This window comes from Atractosteus spatula, unplaced genomic scaffold (assembly GCF_055471065.1).
Source record: "Atractosteus spatula isolate fAtrSpa1 unplaced genomic scaffold, fAtrSpa1.hap1 Scaffold_120, whole genome shotgun sequence".
Classification (NCBI taxonomy): Eukaryota; Metazoa; Chordata; class Actinopteri; order Semionotiformes; family Lepisosteidae; genus Atractosteus; species Atractosteus spatula.
The window spans coordinates 29,312-52,817 of record NW_028296676.1 but is presented as its reverse complement, the minus strand read 5'-3'; the positions used below and the strand labels follow the sequence as shown (position 1 = coordinate 52,817).

General features: G+C 50.6%; 1 protein-coding gene across 1 annotated transcript; it reads right to left on the bottom strand.

Annotated features, from left to right (window-relative positions):
* Window positions 1-5,949: 5,949 nt before the first annotated feature.
* LOC148809728 (transcription factor Maf-like) lies at window positions 5,950-17,756 on the bottom strand. Its single transcript, XM_088909224.1, has 4 exons — window positions 17,289-17,756; window positions 12,541-12,834; window positions 7,780-7,995; window positions 5,950-6,093 (listed from the first exon to the last, which is right to left on the bottom strand). The coding sequence occupies exons 1-4, from the start codon at window positions 17,754-17,756 to the stop codon at window positions 5,950-5,952; spliced, it is 1,122 nt and encodes a 373-aa protein (XP_088765350.1).
* Window positions 17,757-23,506: the final 5,750 nt, after the last annotated feature.

Genomic DNA, 23,506 nt, shown 5'->3' with positions numbered 1-23,506 from the left:
GTGTGTATACTGCTGTCAGCTCTTGTGTGTGTCTATGTGTGTGTATACTGCTGTCAGCTCTTGTGTGTGTCTGTGTGTGTATACTGCTGCAGATCTTGTGTGTGTGTCTGTGTGTGTGTATACTGCTATCAGCTCTTGTGTGTGTATACTGCTGTCAGCTCTTGTGTGTGTGTCTGTGTGTGTATACTGCTGTCAGCTCTCGTGTGTGTGTGTATACTGCTGTCAGCTCTTGTGTGTGTCTGTGTGTATACTGCTGTCAGCTCTTGTGTGTCTGTGTGTGTGTATACTGCTGTCAGCTCTTGTGTGTGTCTGTGTGTGTATACTGCTGTTAGCTCTTGTTTGTGTGTGTGTATACTGCTGTCAGCTCTTGTGTGTGTCTGTGTGTGTGTATAATGCTGTCAGCTCTTGTGTGTGTGTGTCTGTGTGTGTGTATACTGCTGTCAGCTCTTGTGTGCGTCTGTGTGTGTGTATAATGCTGTCAGCTCTTGTGTGTGTGTCTGTGTGTGTGTATACTGTTGTCAGCTCTTGTGTGTGTCAGTGTGTGTATACTGCTGTCAGCTCTTGTGTGTCTCTGTGTGTGTGTATAATGCTGTCAGCTCTTGTGTGTCTCTGTGTGTGTGTATAATGCTGTCAGCTCTTGTGTGTGTGTGTCTGTGTGTGTGTATACTGCTGTCAGCTCTTGTGTGTGTCAGTGTGTGTATACTGCTGTCAGCTCTTGTGTGTCTCTGTGTGTGTGTATAATGCTGTCAGCTCTTGTGTGTCTCTGTGTGTGTGTATAATGCTGTCAGCTCTTGTGTGTGTGTCTGTGTATACTGCTGTCAGCTCTTGTGTGTGTCTGTATACTGCTGTTAGCTCTTCTGTGTGTCTGTGTGTGTGTATACTGCTGTCAGCTCTCTTGTGTGTGTGTGTATACTGCTGACAGCTCTCGTGTGTCTGTCTGTGTGTGTATACTGCTGTCAGCTCGTGTGTGTGTCTGTGTGTGTGTATACTGCTGTCAGCTCTCGTGTGTGTGTCTGTGTGTGTATACTGCTGTCAGCTCTTGTGTGTGTGTATATTGCTGTCAGCTCTTGTGTGTCTCTGTGTGTGTGTATACTGCTGTCAGCTCTTGTGTGTGTCTGTGTGTATACTGCTGTCAGCTCTTGTGTGTCTGTGTGTGTGTATATACTGCTGTCAGCTCTTGTGTGTATGTCTGTGTGTGTATACTTTTGTCAGCTCTCGTGTGTGTCTGTGTGTGTGTCTGTGTGTGTATATACTGCTGTCAGCTCTTGTGTGTGTGTCTGTGTGTGTATACTTTTGTCAGCTCTCGTGTGTGTCTGTGTGTGTGTGTATAATGCTGTCAGCTCTTGTGTGTGTCTGTGTGTATACTGCTGTCAGCTCTTGTGTGTCTGTGTGTGTGTATACTGCTGTCAGCTCTTGTGTGTCTGTCGGTGTGTGTATACTGCTGTCAGCTCTTGTGTGTCTGTGTGTGTGTATACTGCTGTCAGCTCTTGTGTGTGTGTCTGTGTGTGTGTATACTGCTGTCAGCTCTTGTGTGTGTCTGTGTGTGTGTATACTGCTCTCAGCTCTCGTGTGTGTCTGTGTGTCTATGTGAGTTTACATCTAACTGTGTAAGTGTGTGTCTCTGTGTGTGTCTGAATGTGTTTTTCTAACTGTGCGAGTCTATACGTGTGTTTGTGTGTGTAACATTGTGTGCTCTGTAGTTTACTCTCTATAGCTCGGACTGACAATGGCCTGAGAGCTCTGAACTACAGGGCCTTTATGACCATAAGCCCCCCATTGTACCCTGCTGGAGAGCGGAGTGAGGTCACTCTGAACTGCATTCACCTACAGAGAGCTGGGTCAAACAGCACTGCATATCTCTGGAAGACTGAAGAGAAAGGGCTGGATTAGTACTGCACTGAGAGAGAGGGGTTCATACAGACACACTGACTGACTGGACACTCCAGTACATTAACACTGCACTGAGAGAGAGGGGTTCATACAGACACACTGACTGACTGGACACTCCAGTACATTAACACTGCACTGAGAGAGAGGGGTTCATACAGACACACTGACTGGACACTCCAGTACATTAACACTGCACTGTGAGAGAGGGGTTCATACAGACACTCTGACTGACTGGACACTCCAGTACATTAACACTGCACTGAGAGAGAGGGGTTCATACAGACACACTGACTGACTGGACACTCCAGTACATTAACACTGCACTGAGAGAGAGGGGTTAATACAGACACACTGACTGGACACTCCAGTACATTAACACTGCACTGAGAGAGAGGGGTTCATACAGACACACTGACTGGACACTCCAGTACATTAACACTGCACTGAGAGAGAGGGGTTCATACAGACACACTGACTGGACACTCCAGTACATTAACACTGCACTGAGAGAGAGGGGTTCATACAGACACACTGACTGACTGGACACTCCAGTACATTAACACTGCACTGAGAGAGAGGGGTTCATACAGACACACTGACTGGACACTCCAGCACATTAACACTGCACTGAGAGAGAGGGGTTAATACAGACACACTGACTGGACACTCCAGTACATTAACACTGCACTGAGAGAGAGGGGTTCATACAGACACACTGACTGACTGGACACTCCAGTACATTAACACTGCACTGAGAGAGAGGGGTTCATACAGACACACTGACTGGACACTCCAGTACATTAACACTGCACTGAGAGAGAGGGGTTCATACAGACACACTGACTGGACACTCCAGTACATTAACACTGCACTGAGAGAGAGGGGTTAATACAGACACACTGACTGGACACTCCAGTACATTAACACTGCACTGAGAGAGAGGGGTTCATACAGACACACTGACTGGACACTCCAGTACATTGAGGGTACATGGATGAGTGTTGATAAACACATGAAGGACACACATGTCCGTTCTTTTTTGAATGAAATGTTTTTATTTTTGTTTATGAAAACACTATAACAACAGAAGGAACAACAGCCGATCTAACAGCTACGAAAGCACACAACGTCAGGCAGTGCGGTGACCGGGGACTGCGCTGGGGCAGGTGGGGCTTCTGTCAGAGGTAGTAGTTGTGGGGTTCTGCTTCGTGGCTGCGCTTTTGGGGCTCTGCGAGTCTTTGCCGTGTCCTGGAGAGGTCTGGATGAGCGACGTGGCCGCGATTTGAGATTTGAGTGGATTTGAGAACTGGTCTTCCTCTCTCCTCTCCCTGGACATTCAGGAGTGGTTTTACGGACGTGTGTAAACATCACGAGGATCGTGATATCAGCTGTGTATGGTTTTCACAGTAATAAGTGACAGCATCAGAATATCCTGATACGGGAAATGTCGTGATGTGACATTAATTTTGTGACAATTTCAGAGTACCATGATACAGGCTCTGTCCTGATGTCACAGTCATGTCACAACAAAATCAGAATATCATGATACTGGCAATGACAGTAAGATCACAACAACATCAGAATGTCATGATACCAGCTCTCTCCTGATGTCACAGTCATGTCACAACAACATCAGAATATCATGACACTGGCAATGACAGTAAAATCACAACAGCATCAGAATGTCATGATACCAGCTCTGTCCTGATGTGACAGTAAAATCACAACATCAGAATATCATGACACCAGCTCTGTCCTGATGTGACAGTAAAATCACAACAGCATCAGAATGTCATGATACCAGCTCTGTCCTGATGTGACAGTAAAATCACAACATCAGAATATCATGACACCAGCTCTGTCCTGATGTGACAGTAAAATCACAACAGCATCAGAATGTCATGATACCAGCTCTGTCCTGATGTGACAGTAAAATCACAACATCATCAGAATGTCATGATACCAGCTCTCTCCTGATGTCACAGTCATGTCACAACAGCATCAGAATATCGTGATACCAGCTCTGTCCTGATGTGACAGTAAAATCATAACATCAGAATATCATGACACCAGCTCTGTCCTGATGTGACAGTAATATCACAACAACATCAGAATATCGTGATACCAGCTCTGTCCTGATGTCACAGTAATACCACAACAACATCAGAATATCGTGATACCAGCTCTGTCCTGATGTGACAGTAATATCACAACATCAGAATACCTTGTCAAAAACCAAATATTGTGAGACAGAATTGGTCCTGATGCAAATGCAATTTTAAGACAATATCAGTATACTGTCATATCAGCTGTGTATAGTTTTAACAGTGACATCAAGACGTCAGAATATCATGATACTGGCAATGTCCTGATGTGACATTAAAATCACAACATCAGAATATCGTGATACCAGCTCTCTCCTGATGTCACAGTCATATCACAACAACATCAGAATATCATGACACCAGCTCTGTCCTGATGTGACAGTAATATCACAACACCATCAGAATATCGTAATACCAGCTCTCTCCTGATGTCACAGTCATGTCACAACAGTATCAGAGTATCGTGATACCAGCTCTCTCCTGATGTCACAGTCATGTCACAACAGTATCAGAGTATCGTGATACCAGCTCTCTCCTGATGTCACAGTCATGTCACAACAGTATCAGAGTATCGTGATACCAGCTCTCTCCTGATGTGACAGTAATATCACAACAACATCAGAATATCGTGATACCAGCTCTGTCCTGATATGACAGTAATACCACAACAGTATCAGAGTATCATGACACCAGCTCTCTCCTGATGTCACAGTCATGTCACAACAGCATCAGAGTATCATGACACCAGCACTGTCCTGATGTGACAGTAATATCACAACAGTATCAGAATATTATGATAGCAGCTCTGTCCTGATGTCACAGTAAAATCACAACAGCATCAGAATATCGTGATACCAGCTCTCTCCTGATGTGACAGTAAAATCACAACAACATCAGAATATCGCGATACCAGCTCTCTCCTGATGTGACAGTAAAATCACAACAACATCAGAATATCGCGATACCAGCTCTCTCCTGATGTCACAGTCATGTCACAACAACATCAGAATATCATGACACCAGCTCTCTCCTGATGTGACAGTAAAATCACAACAGCATGACTGTAAAATCACAACAGCATGACTGTGATACCAGCTCTCTCCTAATGTCACAGTCATGTCACAACAGTATCAGAGTATCGTGACACCAGCTCTGTCCTGATGTGACAGTAAAATCACAACAACATCAGAATATCGCGATACCAGCTCTCTCCTGATGTCACAGTCATGTCACAACAGCATCAGAATATCATGACACCAGCTCTGTCTTGATGTGACAGTAATATCTATAATACCGTGGTAGAGAATTCGTCCTGATGTAACTGCAATGTCAAGACAATATCAGAATATCGTGATATCAGCTGTGTCTAGTTTTCTCAGTCATGTCAAGACACCATCAGGATACGGCGATACAGGCTGTGTCCTGATATCACAGTGATATCCTGCCTACAGGAATGCGGCCAGCAGTTTTCCCAGTCACGTCCCGACGCTGACTGCATCCGGATCTCAGACCCGCTGGGTCAGCCGCGATCGGGACCGCGCTGGCGACGTCGGAGTCCGATCACAGCGCCGCGGGGCCAGACCCCAGCTCCGCCCCCCCCGACGGCACCAGAGCCCGACCGGACCGGACAGCGGAGCTCCGCGGAGGAGTCGCGCGGGCGGGGCTCGGCCTGGGGGTACGCCAGCGTGTGTCCCGGCGCTGGGGAGGGAGCGCGGAGCACACACGGAGACTGAGAGCCCCCGGACCTGCCAGCTCCTGCCCTGAGGGCCCGGGGCGTCAGCGACGTGGGGGCGCGGGGTGGGCTCTGGCGCCGTCCGGAACGGCGACCCCAACCTCCCTCCCGCCAGGGATCGCGGCTCCGCGGCTGACCGGACGTCCCGCTTTCGAGAAACCTCCCCGCACATCCTGCAGCGCAGAGTTCTCCGAGTCTCCGGGGGCTCGCTCTCCTTCCCTGTCATAGGAAGAAATCCTGAGGGGAGGGGCTGCGGCTCCGATGGGCGACGGGGGTCTCGTTCACGGAGATGAGCTTCTCGTAGCGAGATTTATAAGTGTCTCTCTCCCTCAGGACCCGGGCCAGCTCACACTGCAACTGCTCCAGCTGAGACACAGAGAGAGAGGGGTTAATACAGACACTCTGACTGACTGGACACTCCAGTACATTAACACTGCACTGAGAGAGAGGGGTTCATACAGACACTCTGACTGACTGGACACTCCAGTACATTAACACTGCACTGAGAGAGAGGGGTTCATACAGACACACTGACTGGACACTCCAGTACATTAACACTGCACTGAGAGAGAGGGGTTAATACAGACACACTGACTGGACACTCCAGTACATTAACACTGCACTGAGAGAGAGGGGTTCATACAGACACACTGACTGGACACTCCAGTACATTAACACTGCACTGAGAGAGAGGGGTTCATACAGACACACTGACTGACTGGACACTCCAGTACATTAACACTGCACTGAGAGAGAGGGGTTCATACAGACACACTGACTGACTGGACACTCCAGTACATTAACACTGCACTGAGAGAGAGGGGTTCATACAGACACTCTGACTGACTGGACACTCCAGTACATTAACACTGCACTGAGAGAGAGGGGTTCATACAGACACACTGACTGACTGGACACTCCAGTACATTAACACTGCACTGAGAGAGAGGGGTTCATACAGACACACTGACTGACTGGACACTCCAGTACATTAACACTGCACTGAGAGAGAGGGGTTAATACAGACACACTGACTGGACACTCCAGTACATTAACACTGCACTGAGAGAGAAGGGTTCATACAGACACACTGACTGGACACTCCAGTACATGAACACTGCACTGAGAGAGAGGGGTTCATACAGACACACTGACTGACTGGACACTCCAGTACATTAACACTGCACTGAGAGAGAGGGGTTCATACAGACACACTGACTGGACACTCCAGTACATTAACACTGCACTGAGAGAGAGGGGTTCATACAGGCACACTGACTGGACACTCCAGTACATTAACACTGCACTGAGAGAGAGGGGTTCATACAGACACACTGACTGACTGGACACTCCAGTACATTAACACTGCACTGAGAGAGAGGGGTTCATACAGGCACACTGACTGGACACTCCAGTACATTAACACTGCACTGAGAGAGAGGGGTTCATACAGACACACTGACTGGACACTCCAGTACATTAACACTGCACTGAGAGAGAGGGGTTCATACAGACACACTGACTGACTGGACACTCCAGTACATTAACACTGCACTGAGAGAGAGGGGTTCATACAGACACACTGACTGGACACTCCAGTACATTAACACTGCACTGAGAGAGAGGGGTTCATACAGACACACTGACTGACTGGACACTCCAGTACATTAACACTGCACTGAGAGAGAGGGGTTCATACAGACACACTGACTGGACACTCCAGTACATTAACACTGCACTGAGAGAGAGGGGTTCATACAGACACACTGACTGGACACTCCAGTACATTAACACTGCACTGAGAGAGAGGGGTTCATACAGACACACTGACTGACTGGACACTCCAGTACATTAACACTGCACTGAGAGAGAGGGGTTCATACAGACACATTGACTGGACACTCCAGTACATTAACACTGCACTGAGAGAGAGGGGTTCATACAGACACACTGACTGACTGGACACTGAGGGGACATGGATCACAGGGCTGTGCTGGGAGAGGCTGTACTGTGGACATACAGGTCTTGTTCTGTTGTCCACCTGCTGTGTACCTGCTGTGTGAGCAGTGTCTTCTCGGACTCCAGGACGTGTTTCTGCTGGACGCGTTTGAACCGGCAGGACTGGGCATAGCCTCGGTTCTTCAGAGTTCGGCGCTTCTGCTTCAGACGGACAATCTCCTCCTTACTGAAGCCACGCAAGTATCGGTTCAGCTCTCGCACTGACATACTGACCAGCTGGTCATCAGAGAACCTCTCCTCCAGTCCACACTGAGAAAGAGAGAGGGGTTAATACAGGCACACTGACTGGACACTCCAGTACATTAACACTGCACTGAGAGAGAGGGGTTCATACAGACACACTGACTGACTGGACACTCCAGTACATTAACACTGCACTGAGAGAGAGGGGTTCATACAGACACACTGACTGACTGGACACTCCAGTACATTAACACTGCACTGAGAGAGGGGTTCATACAGACACACTGACTGGACACTGCAGTACATTAACACTGCACTGAGAGAGAGGGGTTCATACAGACACACTGACTGACTGGACACTCCAGTACATTAACACTGCACTGAGAGAGAGGGGTTCATACAGACACACTGACTGACTGGACACTCCAGTACATTAACACTGCACTGAGAGAGAGGGGTTCATACAGACACACTGACTGGACACTCCAGTACATTAACACTGCACTGAGAGAGAGGGGTTCATACAGACACACTGACTGGACACTCCAGTACATTAACACTGCACTGAGAGAGAGGGGTTCATACAGGCACACTGACTGGACACTCCAGTATATTAACACTGCACTGAGAGAGAGGGGTTCATACATTTACACTGACTGACTGGACACTCCAGTACATTAACACTGCACTGAGAGAGAGGGGTTCATACAGACACACTGACTGGACACTCCAGTACATTAACACTGCACTGAGAGAGAGGGGTTAATACAGACACACTGACTAACTGGACACTCCAGTACATTAACACTGCACTGAGAGAGAGGGGTTCATACAGACACACTGACTGACTGGACACTCCAGTACATTAACACTGCACTGAGAGAGAGGGGTTCATACAGACACACTGACTGACTGGACACTCCAGTACATTAACACTGCACTGAGAGAGAGGGGTTCATACAGACACACTGACTGACTGGACACTCCAGTACATTAACACTGCACTGAGAGAGAGGGGTTCATACAGACACACTGACTGACTGGACACTCCAGTACATTAACACTGCACTGAGAGAGAGGGGTTCATACAGACACACTGACTGGACACTCCAGTACATTAACACTGCACTGAGAGAGAGGGGTTCATACAGACACACTGACTGACTGGACACTCCAGTACATTAACACTGCACTGAGAGAGAGGGGTTCATACAGACACACTGACTGACTGGACACTCCAGTACATTAACACTGCACTGAGAGAGAGGGGTTCATACAGACACACTGACTGGACACTCCAGTACATTAACACTGCACTGAGAGAGAGGGGTTCATACAGACACACTGACTGACTGGACACTCCAGTACATTAACACTGCACTGAGAGAGAGGGGTTCATACAGACACACTGACTGACTGGACACTCCAGTACATTAACACTGCACTGAGAGAGAGGGGTTCATAGAGACACACTGACTGACTGGACACTCCAGTACATTAACACTGCACTGAGAGAGAGGGGTTCATACAGACACACTGACTGGACACTCCAGTACATTAACACTGCACTGAGAGAGAGGGGTTCATACAGACACACTGACTGGACACTCCAGTACATTAACACTGCACTGAGAGAGAGGGGTTCATACAGACACACTGACTGACTGGACACTCCAGTACATTAACACTGCACTGAGAGAGAGGGGTTCATACAGACACACTGACTGACTGGACACTCCAGTACATTAACACTGCACTGAGAGAGAGGGGTTCATACAGACACACTGACTGGACACTGCAGTACATTAACACTGCACTGAGAGAGAGGGGTTCATACAGACACACTGACTGACTGGACACTCCAGTACATTAACACTGCACTGAGAGAGAGTGGTTCATACAGACACACTGACTGACTGGACACTCCAGTACATTAACACTGCACTGAGAGAGAGGGGTTCATACATTTACACTGACTGACTGGACACTCCAGTACATTAACACTGCACTGAGAGAGAGGGGTTCATACAGACACACTGACTGGACACTCCAGTACATTAACACTGCACTGAGAGAGAGGGGTTCATACAGACACACTGACTGGACACTCCAGTACATTAACACTGCACTGAGAGAGAGGGGTTCATACAGGCACACTGACTGGACACTCCAGTATATTAACACTGCACTGAGAGAGAGGGGTTCATACAGGCACACTGACTGGACACTCCAGTATATTAACACTGCACTGAGAGAGAGGGGTTCATACATTTACACTGACTGACTGGACACTCCAGTACATTAACACTGCACTGAGAGAGAGGGGTTCATACAGACACACTGATTGGACACTCCAGTACATTAACACTGCACTGAGAGAGAGGGGTTCATACAGACACACTGACTGGACACTCCAGTACATTAACACTGCACTGAGAGAGAGGGGTTCATACAGACACACTGACTGGACACTCCAGTACATTAACACTGCACTGAGAGAGAGGGGTTCATACAGACACACTGACTGGACACTCCAGTACATTAACACTGCACTGAGAGAGAGGGGTTCATACAGACACACTGACTGACTGGACACTCCAGTACATTAACACTGCACTGAGAGAGAGGGGTTCATACAGACACACTGACTGACTGGACACTCCAGTACATTAACACTGCACTGAGAGAGAGGGGTTCATACAGACACACTGACTGACTGGACACTCCAGTACATTAACACTGCACTGAGAGAGAGTCTAATCTCTACTCAGAGAAGTCAACATGTGTAGCAGCATGAACCCTGAATCAGTGTTTCAGGGGAGACATGTGGCCTCTCTCTGCTGTACAGTTTTCCCAGTGACAGAGGGTCTCGATGGGGTACCCCCTCGGGGACGCCAGTGTGTGTGGCGAGCTACAGGACCTGTCTAGGGAGTCTGGGGTTCCCCCTGCAGGAGAGAGGTGCGTGGGGTGTCAGGGCTGTGTGCCGTAGTCACGCACCCCAGCCTGCCTCCTGACCGCCTCGTTCACGAGCCCCAAACGAGCGCGGAGGCAGGGGGGCGTCAGAAGTTGCCACGGTAATCTGATTGAGTGGGGATGACAGTGAGCAGTCTTACACCCCTGCAATAATAGCAATTATAATCTCCTGGGGCCTCACGCGCGGCTGCGCACACGCACACACGCGCCGGCGCGCGGGCGGACACGTGTGCCCTCACGCGCGGGGTCACTCACACGCGTGCGCCGCTCATCTCCGCTACATGACCCAGCTGCATGGCGGGGCCAGTTTCTCTGCCCCTGTCTCGCGTCTGGTGAGGGCGACGAAGATGAAGAATACCTTCATCTCTCAGTCCTTTACCCATCACCTTCGTCTCCCTACCCTCCTCTCTCTCTCTATCGCCATACTCTCCTCCATGTGCCAGATTTCATTCACTCACTCCTCCTGTCTGTCTCTCCACCTGTCTGTCTCCTTCACTCTCCCCCTGTCTGTCTCTCTCCCTGTTTGTGTCACTCTCTCTGCCTCTCCCCCTGTCTGTCTCTCTCCCTGTCTGTGTCCTTCACTCTCCCCCTGACTGTCTCCTTCACTCTCCTCCTGTCTGTCTCTCTCCCTGTCTGTCTCCTTCACTCTCCCCCTGTCTGTCTATCTCCCTGTCTGTCTCCTTCACTCTCCCCCTGTCTGTCTCTCTCCCTGTCTGTCTCCTTCACTCTCCCCCTGTCTGTCTCTCTCCCTGTCTGTCTCTCTCTCTCTGCCTCTCCCTGTCTGTCTCCTTCACTCTCCCCCTGTCTGTCTCTCTCCCTGTCTGTCTCCTTCACTCTCCCCCTGTCTGTCTCCTTCACTCTCCCTGTCTGTCTCTCTCCCTGTCTGTCTCCTTCACTCTCCCCCTGTCTGTCTCTCTCCCTGTCTGTGTCTCTCTCTCTCTGCCTCCCCCTGTCTGTCTCCTTCACTCTCCCCCTGTCTGTCTCTCTCCCTGTCTGTGTCTCTCTCTCTCTGCCTCTCCCTGTCTGTCTCCTTCACTCTCCCCCTGTCTGTCTCTCTCCCTGTCTGTCTCCTTCACTCTCCCCGTCTGTCTCTCTCCCTGTCTGTGTCCTTCACTCTCCCCCTGTCTGTCTCCTTCACTCTCCTCCTGTCTGTCTCTCTCCCTGTCTGTCTCCTTCACTCTCCCCCTGTCTGTCTCTCTCCCTGTCTGTGTCTCTCTCTCTGCCTCTCCCCCTGTCTGTCTCTCTCCCTGTCTGTCTCCTTCACTCTCCCCCTGTCTGTCTCTCTCCCTGTCTGTCTCCTTCACTCTCCCCCTGTCTGTCTCTCCACCTGTCTGTCTCCTTCACTCTCCCCCTGTCTGTCTCTCTCCCTGTTTGTGTCACTCTCTCTGCCTCTCCCCCTGTCTGTCTCTCTCCCTGTCTGTGTCCTTCACTCTCCCCCCGTCTGTCTCCTTCACTCTCCCCCTGTCTGTCTCTCTCCCTGTCTGTCTCCTTCACTCTCCTCCTGTCTGTCTCTCTCCCTGTCTGTCTCTCCCCTGGTGGTTCACCTCTCTCTGTGTGTGTCTCCCTCTCTCCCTCTCCTGTGTTACCTCTGCCTTCAGCTCTCTCTCCCTCAGTCTCGCTCCGTCTCACATCCTGTACCTGGTTCAGCTGATGATGACGATGGTGATGATGGTGAAGACTGTTCTGTTGATGATGATGGTGGTGATGATGAAGGTGCAGATGACCTTGAGGGCTGGGAGGTTCTGTTGCCCCTAGTGACAGGATGCTGTTACCATGGTGATGCTGGGGGGAGGACAGGACGAAGGACCCCGATGCAGGAGGAGAGGTGAGGAAGAGGACAGGTCTTCCCAGAGCAATTTCTCCTGCACCATTACTGCCACTGGTCCCAGAATCCGGACTCGTGTTCCCAGAATTCTGGCTGAGGACCGAGAACTATGAAAAGAGAAAAAGAGAAGTTAATACAGACACACTGACTGGACACTCCAGTACATTAACACTGCACTGAGAGTAAGGGGTTCATACAGACACACTGACTGGACACTCCAGTACATTAACACTGCACTGAGAGAGAGGGGTTCATACAGACACACTGACTGACTGGACACTCCAGTACATTAACACTGCACTGAGAGAGAGGGGTTCATACAGACACACTGACTGGACACTCCAGTACATTAACACTGCACTGAGAGAGAGGGGTTCATACAGACACACTGACTGGACACTCCAGTACATTAACACTGCACTGAGAGAGAGGGGTTCATACAGACACACTGACTGACTGGACACTCCAGTACATTAACACTGCACTGAGAGAGGGGTTAATACAGACACACTGACTGACTGGACACTCCAGTACATTAACACTGCACTGAGAGAGGGGTTAATACAGACACACTGACTGACTGGACACTCCAGTACATTAACACTGCACTGAGAGAGGGGTTAATACAGACACACTGACTGACTGGACACTCCAGTACATTAACACTGCACTGAGAGAGAGGGGTTCATACAGACACACTGACTGGACACTCCAGTACATTAACACTGCACTGAGAGAGAGGGGTTCATAAAGACACACTGACTGACTGGACACTCCAGTACATTAACACTGCACTGAGAGAGAGGGGTTCATACAGACACACTGACTGGACACTCCAGTACATTAACACTGCACTGAGAGAGAGGGGTTCATACAGACACACTGACTGGACACTCCAGTACATTAACACTGCACTGAGAGAGAGGGGTTCATACAGACACACTGACTGACTGGACACTCCAGTACATTAACACTGCACTGAGAGAGAGGGGTTAATACAGACACACTGACTGGACACTCCAGTACATTAACACTGCACTGAGAGAGAGGGGTTAATACAGACACACTGACTGACTGGACACTCCAGTACATTAACACTGCACTGAGAGAGAGGGGTTCATACAGACACACTGACTGGACGCTCCAGTACATTAACACTGCACTGAGAGAGAGGGGTTCATACAGACACACTGACTGACTGGACACTCCAGTACATTAACACTGCACTGAGAGAGAGGGGTTAATACAGACACACTGACTGGACACTCCAGTACATTAACACTGCACTGAGAGAGAGGGGTTCATACAGACACACTGACTGACTGGACACTCCAGTACATTAACACTGCACTGAGAGAGAGGGGTTCATACAGACACACTGACTGGACACTCCAGTACATTAACACTGCACTGAGAGAGAGGGGTTCATACAGACACACTGACTGACTGGACACTCCAGTACATTAACACTGCACTGAGAGAGAGGGGTTAATACAGACACACTGACTGGACACTCCAATACATTAACACTGCACTGAGAGAGAGGGGTTCATACAGACACACTGACTGGACACTCCAATACATTAACACTGCACTGAGAGAGAGGGGTTAATACAGACACACTGACTGGACACTCCAGTACATTAACACTGCACTGAGAGAGAGGGGTTCATACAGACACACTGACTGGACACTCCAATACATTAACACTGCACTGAGAGAGAGGGGTTCATACAGACACACACTGACTGGACACTCCAGTACATTAACACTGCACTGAGAGAGAGGGGTTAATACAGACACACTGACTGGACACTCCAGTACATTAACACTGCACTGAGAGAGAGGGGTTCATACAGACACACTGACTGGACACTCCAGTACATTAACACTGCACTGAGAGAGAGGGGTTCATACAGACACACTGACTGACTGGACACTCCAGTACATTAACACTGCACTGAGAGAGAGGGGTTCATACAGACACACTGACTGACTGGACACTCCAGTACATTAACACTGCACTGAGAGAGAGGGGTTCAAACCGACACACTGACTGGACACTCCAGTACATTAACACTGCACTGAGAGAGAGGGGTTAATACAGACACACTGACTGGACACTCCAGTACATTAACACTGCACTGAGAGAGAGGGGTTCATACAGACACACTGACTGGACACTCCAGTACATTAACACTGCACTGAGAGAGAGGGGTTAATACAGACACACTGACTGGACACTCCAGTACATTAACACTGCACTGAGAGAGAGGGGTTCATACAGACACACTGACTGGACACTCCAGTACATTAACACTGCACTGAGAGAGAGGGGTTCATACACACACACTGACTGGACACTCCAGTACATTAACACTGCACTGAGAGTGAGGGGTTCATACAGACACACTGACTGGACACTCCAGTACATTAACACTGCACTGAGAGAGAGGGGTTCATACAGACACACTGACTGACTGGACACTCCAGTACATTAACACTGCACTGAGAGAGAGGGGTTAATACAGACACACTGACTGGACACTCCAGTACATTAACACTGCACTGAGAGTGAGGGGTTCATACAGACACACTGACTGGACACTCCAGTACATTAACACTGCACTGAGAGAGAGGGGTTCATACAGACACACTGACTGACTGGACACTCCAGTACATTAACACTGCACTGAGAGAGGGGTTAATACAGACACACTGACTGACTGGACACTCCAGTACATTAACACTGCACTGAGAGAGGGGTTAATACAGACACACTGACTGACTGGACACTCCAGTACATTAACACTGCACTGAGAGAGAGGGGTTCATACAGACACACTGACTGGACACTCCAGTACATTAACACTGCACTGAGAGAGAGGGGTTCATAAAGACACACTGACTGACTGGACACTCCAGTACATTAACACTGCACTGAGAGAGAGGGGTTCATACAGACACACTGACTGACTGGACACTCCAGTACATTAACACTGCACTGAGAGAGAGGGGTTCATACAGACACACTGACTGGACGCTCCAGTACATTAACACTGCACTGAGAGAGAGGGGTTCATACAGACACACTGACTGACTGGACACTCCAGTACATTAACACTGCACTGAGAGAGAGGGGTTAATACAGACACACTGACTGGACACTCCAGTACATTAACACTGCACTGAGAGAGAGGGGTTCATACAGACACACTGACTGACTGGACACTCCAGTACATTAACACTGCACTGAGAGAGAGGGGTTAATACAGACACACTGACTGGACACTACAGTACATTAACACTGCACTGAGAGAGAGGGGTTCATACAGACACACTGACTGACTGGACACTCCAGTACATTAACACTGCACTGAGAGAGAGGGGTTCATACAGACACACTGACTGACTGGACACTCCAGTACATTAACACTGCACTGAGAGAGAGGGGTTAATACAGACACACTGACTGGACACTCCAATACATTAACACTGCACTGAGAGAGAGGGGTTCATACAGACACACACTGACTGGACACTTCAGTACATTAACACTGCACTGAGAGAGAGGGGTTAATACAGACACACTGACTGGACACTCCAGTACATTAACACTGCACTGAGAGAGAGGGGTTCATACAGACACACTGACTGGACACTCCAGTACATTAACACTGCACTGAGAGAGAGGGGTTCATACAGACACACTGACTGACTGGACACTCCAGTACATTAACACTGCACTGAGAGAGAGGGGTTCATACAGACACACTGACTGACTGGACACTCCAGTACATTAACACTGCACTGAGAGAGAGGGGTTCAAACCGACACACTGACTGGACACTCCAGTACATTAACACTGCACTGAGAGAGAGGGGTTAATACAGACACACTGACTGGACACTCCAGTACATTAACACTGCACTGAGAGAGAGGGGTTCATACAGACACACTGACTGGACACTCCAGTACATTAACACTGCACTGAGAGAGAGGGGTTAATACAGACACACTGACTGGACACTCCAGTACATTAACACTGCACTGAGAGAGAGGGGTTCATACAGACACACTGACTGGACACTCCAGTACATTAACACTGCACTGAGAGAGAGGGGTTCATACAGACACACTGACTGGACACTCCAGTACATTAACACTGCACTGAGAGAGAGGGGTTCATACAGACACACTGACTGGACACTCCAGTACATTAACACTGCACTGAGAGAGAGGGGTTCATACAGACACACTGACTGACTGGACACTCCAGTACATGAACACTGCACTGAGAGAGAGGGGTTCATACAGACACACTGACTGGACACTCCAGTACATTAACACTGCACTGAGAGAGAGGGGTTCATACAGACACACTGACTGGACACTCCAGTACATTAACACTGCACTGAGAGAGAGGGGTTCATACAGACACACTGACTGACTGGACACTCCAGTACATTAACACTGCACTGAGAGAGAGGGGTTCATACAGACACACTGACTGGACACTCCAGTACATTAACACTGCACTGAGAGACAGTCAGTGACACACCTGGGAAGTGACTGCTGTGTTGAGGATGGCCTCCACTGTGTCCTCGCACCCGAAGCAGCTTGGCGCCGTGCCCCTGTCGCGGTCGCCGATGCCGATGGCGCCCAGCACGGCCGCCGCCGCGGCCCCGCCCCCCTCCCCGGCCAGCTGCTGCTGCAGCGCGGCGATCCAGAGCAGGTCCTCCAGCGAGGCGCCAGCAGGGGGCGCTGCGGCGCCGACCCCGCCGGGCAGGGAGGAGGAGGAGGAGGAGGAGCAGGGCGTGGGCGCGAAGGACAGGCACTGGCCCGCCTCGCTGGGCGTCGGGGAGGGGGGCAGGGAGCTGCAGGGGCTGGCCGGGGGGCCGCGCTCTGGGGGCGCAGGAGCGCAGGGCTCCGGCTTCACCTCGAACTTGAGCAGGTCGAAGTCGTTGAGGTACTCCAGCGCCAGCGGGCTGGGGGGCAGCTCGGCCTCCGGCAGGGGCAGAGCAGACATGGCGACTGCCTGGGTCTGTCTCTCCGTCTGTCTTTCTCTCCGTGTGCCTGTCTGTCTGTCTGTCTCTCCGTGTGCCTGTCTCTCCGTGTGTCTGGGGCTCTGACAGACAGAGGCAGTCTGCCTGTGTCTCTCCGTGTGTCTGTCTGTCTGTCTCTCCGTGTGTCTGGGGCTCTGACAGACAGAGGCAGTCTGCCTGTCTCTCTGCGTGCCTGTCTGTCTGTCTCTCCGTGTGTCTGTCTGTCTGTCTGTCTGTCTCTCCGTGTGTCTGGGGCTCTGACAGACAGAGACAGTCTGTCTGTCTCTCCGTGTGTCTGTCTGTCTGTCTCTCCGTGTGTCTGAGGCTCTGACAGACAGAGACAGTCTGCCTGTGTCTCTCTGTGTGCCTGTCTGTCTGTCTCTCCGTGTGTCTGTCTGTCTGTCTCTCCGTGTGTCTGGGGCTCTGACAGACAGAGACTGTCTGCCTGTCTCTCCGTGTGTCTGTCTGTCTGTCTCTCCGTGTGTCTGGGGCTCTGACAGACAGAGACAGTCTGCCTGTGTCTCTCTGTGTGCCTGTCTGTCTGTCTCTCCGTGTGTCTGTCTGTCTGTCTCTCCGTGTGTCTGGGGCTCTGACAGACAGAGACAGTCTGCCTGTCTCTCCGTGTGTCTGTCTGTCTGTCTCTCCGTGTGCCTGGGGCTCTGACAGACGGAGGCAGTCTGCCTGTCTCTCTGTGTGCCTGTCTGTCTGTCTCTCCGTGTGTCTGGGGCTCTGACAGACAGAGACAGTCTGCCTGTCTCTCTGTGTGCCTGCCTGTCTGTCTCTCCGTGTGCCTGGGGCTCTGACAGACGGAGGCAGTCTGCCTGTCTCTCTGTGTGCCTGCCTGTCTGTCTGTCTCTCCGTGTGCCTGGGGCTCTGACAGACAGAGGCAGTCTGCCTGTTCCCTTCCTCGATGTCCCTCTGGATTCCTCTCCGGGCTCCGGGCAGGCGGGGGTGGGAAGGAGCCGAAGGGCTGTCCGGGATGCCGTCTGTCGCTCGCTGTGGAGGCCCGGAGTGCGCTGTGATCCTGCTGTGATCCTGCCCAGACACACGCGGCCTGTCCCGGCAGAGAAGGAGAGAGAGAGAGGGGAGGGGTTGATCTCGCGCCCGGACCACGCGACAGCAGCACAGCCCCCACACGACCCCCTCTCCTCGCCCGGGACCCCGCTCTGCCACTACTGAGGCACATGGGAGAGAGCGAGCGATAGGCGGGTACCCATTGCGTGACCCTCTCTGTGCCTCCCCTCTCCCTGTGTACCTGTACCCCTCCTCTCTCTCTCGCTGTGTGTACCTGTCTGTCTCTGTGTACCTGTCTGTCTCTCTCTCTGTACCCCTCCCCTCTCTCTCGCTGTGTGTACCTGCCTGTCTCTCTCTCTGTACCTGTCTCTCACTGTGTACCTGTCTGTCTCTCTCTCTGTACCCCCCTCTCTCTGTGTACCTGCCTGTCTCTCTCTCTGTACTCCTTCTCTCTCTGTGTACCTGCCTGTTTCTCTATCTATATCCCCTCTCTCTGTGTGTGTACCTGTCTCTCTCTCTCTATACCCCCTCTCTCTCTCTGTACCCCCTCTCTCTCTCTGTGTACCTGCCTGTCTCTCTCTGTGTACCTGCCTGTTTCTCTATCTATATCCCCTCTCTCTCTCTGTGTACCTGTCTGTCTCTCTCTATATCCCCTCTCTCTCTCTGTGTACCTGCCTGTCTCTCTCTCTGTGTACCTGTCTGTCTCTCTCTCTATATCCCCTCTCTCTCTGTGTGTACCTGTCTGTCTCTCTCTATACCCCCCCCTCTCTGTACCCCCCTCTCTCTCTGTACCCCCCTCTCTCTCTGTGTACCTGTCTGTCTCTCTCTATATACCCTCCTCTCTCTCTGTGTGTACCTGTCTGTCTCTCTCTCTCTATATCCCCCCCTCTATACCCCCCCTCTCCATGTACCTGTCTGTCTCTCTCTCTGTACCCCTCTCTCTGTGTGTGTTCTTTTCTGTCTCTCTCTGTGTTCTCCTGTCTGTCTCTCTCTCTCTGTACCCTTCTCTGTACGTACCTGTCTCTCTGTATGTACCTCTCTCTGTGTTCTTTTCTGTCTCTCTGTACCCCTCTCTCTGTCTGTCTCTCTCCCTGTACCCCTCTCTGTGTGTACCTGTCTCTCTGTGTGTACCCCTCTTGCTCTGTGTACCTGTCTTTCTCTCTGTACCCCTCTCTCCGTGTGTTTCTGTCTGTCTCTCTCTCTGTACCTCTCTCTCTGTGTTCTCCTGTCTGTCTCTCTCCCTGTACCCCTCTCCGTGTGTACCTGTCTCTCTCACTGTACCCCTCTCTGTGTGTACCTGTCTCTCTCTGTGTTCTCCTGTCTGTCTCTCTCCCTGTACCCCTCTCTGTGTGTACCTGTCTGTCTGTGTGTACCCCTCTCGCTCTGTGTACCTGTCTCTCTCACTGTACCCCTCTCTGTGTGTACCTGTCTCTCTCCGTGTGTACCTGTCTCTCTCTCTGTACCTCTCTCCGTGTGTACCTGTCTCTCTCTCTGTACCTCTCTCTGTGTTCTCCTGTCTGTCTCTCTCCCTGTACCCCTCTCTGTGTGTACCTGTCTCTCCCCCTGTACCCCTCTCCGTGTGTACCTGTCTCTCTCTCTCCTGTGATCCGGACGCGGACACTCGGACAGTCTCCAGACTCTCACTCACCGGACTCCAAACCCCACAGCTCAGCGCACCGGAGTGAACAGCAATGAACTCGTCTGCCGCCTTCCTATCTGAAATCCAGTGAGCGTCTGTCCGTCCGCCCCTTGAGGCGTCCACCTCCCCGGTCCTGATCCGTGCGGGACTGCGCCGAGCCGTGCCGAGCCTTGCCGTGCCGAGCCGTGCCGCTCTGAGCCCGGTCTCTCCTGATCACAGTCTCCCCCGGGGGAAACGTGACAGCCGCTCTAATCGGGGCTCCGGCGGTGACGTCAGCCGGGTGCTAATTCTCCGCGCCGTCCAATCGCGGGGCGGAGCGGCGCTGTGGGCGTGGCCGGGCGGCGGGGGGCGGGGCGGGCTAATTCCCAGATTTTATTATCGATTACTTACCGCCGTCACGAGGACCGGAACATGAAGGAGGGTTACTAGACATGGATGAGCTATTATTGTTATTGATTATGATGATGACGAGCACACAACGTGGATTATTATTATTATTATTATTATTGATGATGATGATGGTGCAGTGTAAATAAAACGTTTCATACTCAACCAGACAGCACCCCCCCAAAAAAGCCTGACAGCTGTCTCGGTTTCAGTCTCCGTCACATCACTTCATCGCTGCCCGTTTCAGCACGGGGATCACGCGTGGAAGTTCTCCGCGCCACGCGTGACCGGCGTTTGACCCGGCTTCTCCTGAACGCCGAGTCTCCCCTGAGCCGGCCCCGGGCTGCCCACTCTCGCGTACCCGTCTCTCTCTCTCTCCGTGTACCTGTCTGTCTCTCTGTGGCCGGGGACTGCTCGGGCTGCGCGGCTGCCGCGGCGCCCCCTGCCGGACAGGGGCGTGTGTGCGGGTGGCCGCGGGCGCCTAGACCCTAGTCAGGTGTGGAGCTGCGTCAGCAGGCGTAGGCTGGAAAGGAACAAGTACGGGTTTATTCCTGCTGAAAAAAACACAACGTTTCGGCTGTGGAGCCTTCTTCAGGTGTGAGCACCTGTCACCCTCACAGCTGAAGAAGGCTCCACGGCCGAAACGTTGTGTTTTTTCAGCAGGAATAAACCTGTACTTGTTCCTTTAGACTCTAGTCAGCCTGGCGGGGTCACGCAGAGCGGGGCGGGTTGGAGCCGATTGACAGCCTCAGGTCTGACACTGGCCGCCCAGGTCTTCCCCGGCCTGGAAGGGGGGACCCCGGGGGCGACGACCACCGGCACCGCAGCTGTGAAGCGTGGCGCCGGTCTCTGAGCTCCGCCGGCAGGGCCGGAGCGGTGCGGCACTGCCCCTGCTGGCCGTGAGCCGGTACTGCACCCCGGAACTACCGGCCAAGTCCGTGACGGCACGACATACTGTATCTGACCATTCCCTCAGGAGACCGTGTGTGTGTGTGTGTGTGTGTGTGTGGGAGTTTGTCTGTCTATATGTGTGTCTTTGTGGGTATGCGCATGAATCTATGTTTGTCCTTATGTGTGGGTGTGCTTGTGTACCTGTGTCTGTGTGTGTGTCTGCTTTTGTATCTGTGTGTGTCCTTGTGTACCTGTGTCTTTGTGTGAGTCAGTGTGTGTCCTTGTGTACCTGTGTCAGTGTGTGTGTGCTTGTGTACCCGTGTTAGTGTGAGTGTCTGCTTTTGTATCTGTGTGTGCTTGTGTACCCGTGTGTGTCTGTGTGTGCTTGTGTACCCGTGTGCGTCTGTGTGTTGCACTGTTTACACTGGTAATTCTTTAATTGTGGTTTTTAGTGGTTCTAATTCCATTAAGTTGAGAAACGCAGAATCTGCAGGTTTTAATGATCGTGCTGTGATGAGCTCGTTAAGCTGCAGTCTCTCTGTGTTAATTATGTCGTCTCTGTGCAGATCAGAGCAGTGATATTCCTGTCTAAATCTCTCAGAGATAAACAGTACAGATTACACCCTACAGAGGCACTAAGTATCCAGCTGACACACACACTGACACACACAGTCCTGACACTCTCACTGATACATACTGTACTGATACACACTAACACACTAACATACACTGATATACACACTGTCCTGATACACACACAGTCCTGATACACACACACTGATAAACACAGTGCTGATACACTCTAACATACACTGACACACACAGACTGATACACACAGTACTGGTACACACACACAATACTGACAAACACACACTGACGCACACAGTACCGATACACACTGTTAGTACTGTGTGTACACTAATACACACACAGTCCTGATACAGACACAGTACTGATACACACTAACACACACTAACATACATTGATACACACAGTACTCATACACACTAACATACACTGATACACACTAATACACACTGATACACACTGACACACACTAACATACACTGATACACACTAATACACACTAACACACACTGATACACATAGTACTGATACACACTAACATACCTGTACACTGATACACACATACAATACTGATACACACTAACACACACTAACATACCTGTACACTAATACACACATACAATACTGATACACACTAACACACACTAACATACCTGTACACTGATACACACATAGAATACTGATACACACTAACACACACTAACATACCTGTACACTGATACACACATACAATACTGATACACACTAACACACACTAACATACCTGTACACTGATACACACATACAATACTGATACACACTAACATACCTGTACACTGATACACACATACAGTACTGATACACACTAACACACACTAACATACCTGTGTCCATTCCTCCACACAGAATCTCAGAGAACACATATAAAGGTACTGTTTATGAGTCCATTCCTCCACACAGAATCTCAGAGAACACATATAGAGGTACTGTATATGAGACCATTCCTCCTTACAGAATCTCAGAGAACACATATAGAGGTACTGTATATGAGACCATTCCTCCACACAGAATCTCAGAGAACACATATAAAGGTACTGTATATGAGTCCATTCCTCCTTACAGAATCTCAGAGAACACATATAAAGGTACTGTATATGAGTCCATTCCTCCTTACAGAATCTCAGAGAACACATATAGAGGTACTGTATATGAGACCATTCCTCCACACAGAATCT

Excerpts from the sequence above, each read along its gene's own strand:
- LOC148809728 (XM_088909224.1), bottom strand. The coding sequence starts at position 17,756 with ATGTCTGCTCTGCCCCTGCCGGAGGCCGAGCTGCCCCCCAGCCCGCTG. Across the intron at positions 12,835-17,288 it reads ACACAGCAGTCACTTCCCAG|TTCTCGGTCCTCAGCCAGAA; the intron begins GTGTGTCACTGA and ends CTCTTTTCATAG. Across the intron at positions 7,996-12,540 it reads GTCATCATCAGCTGAACCAG|TGTGGACTGGAGGAGAGGTT; the intron begins GTACAGGATGTG and ends TCTCTTTCTCAG.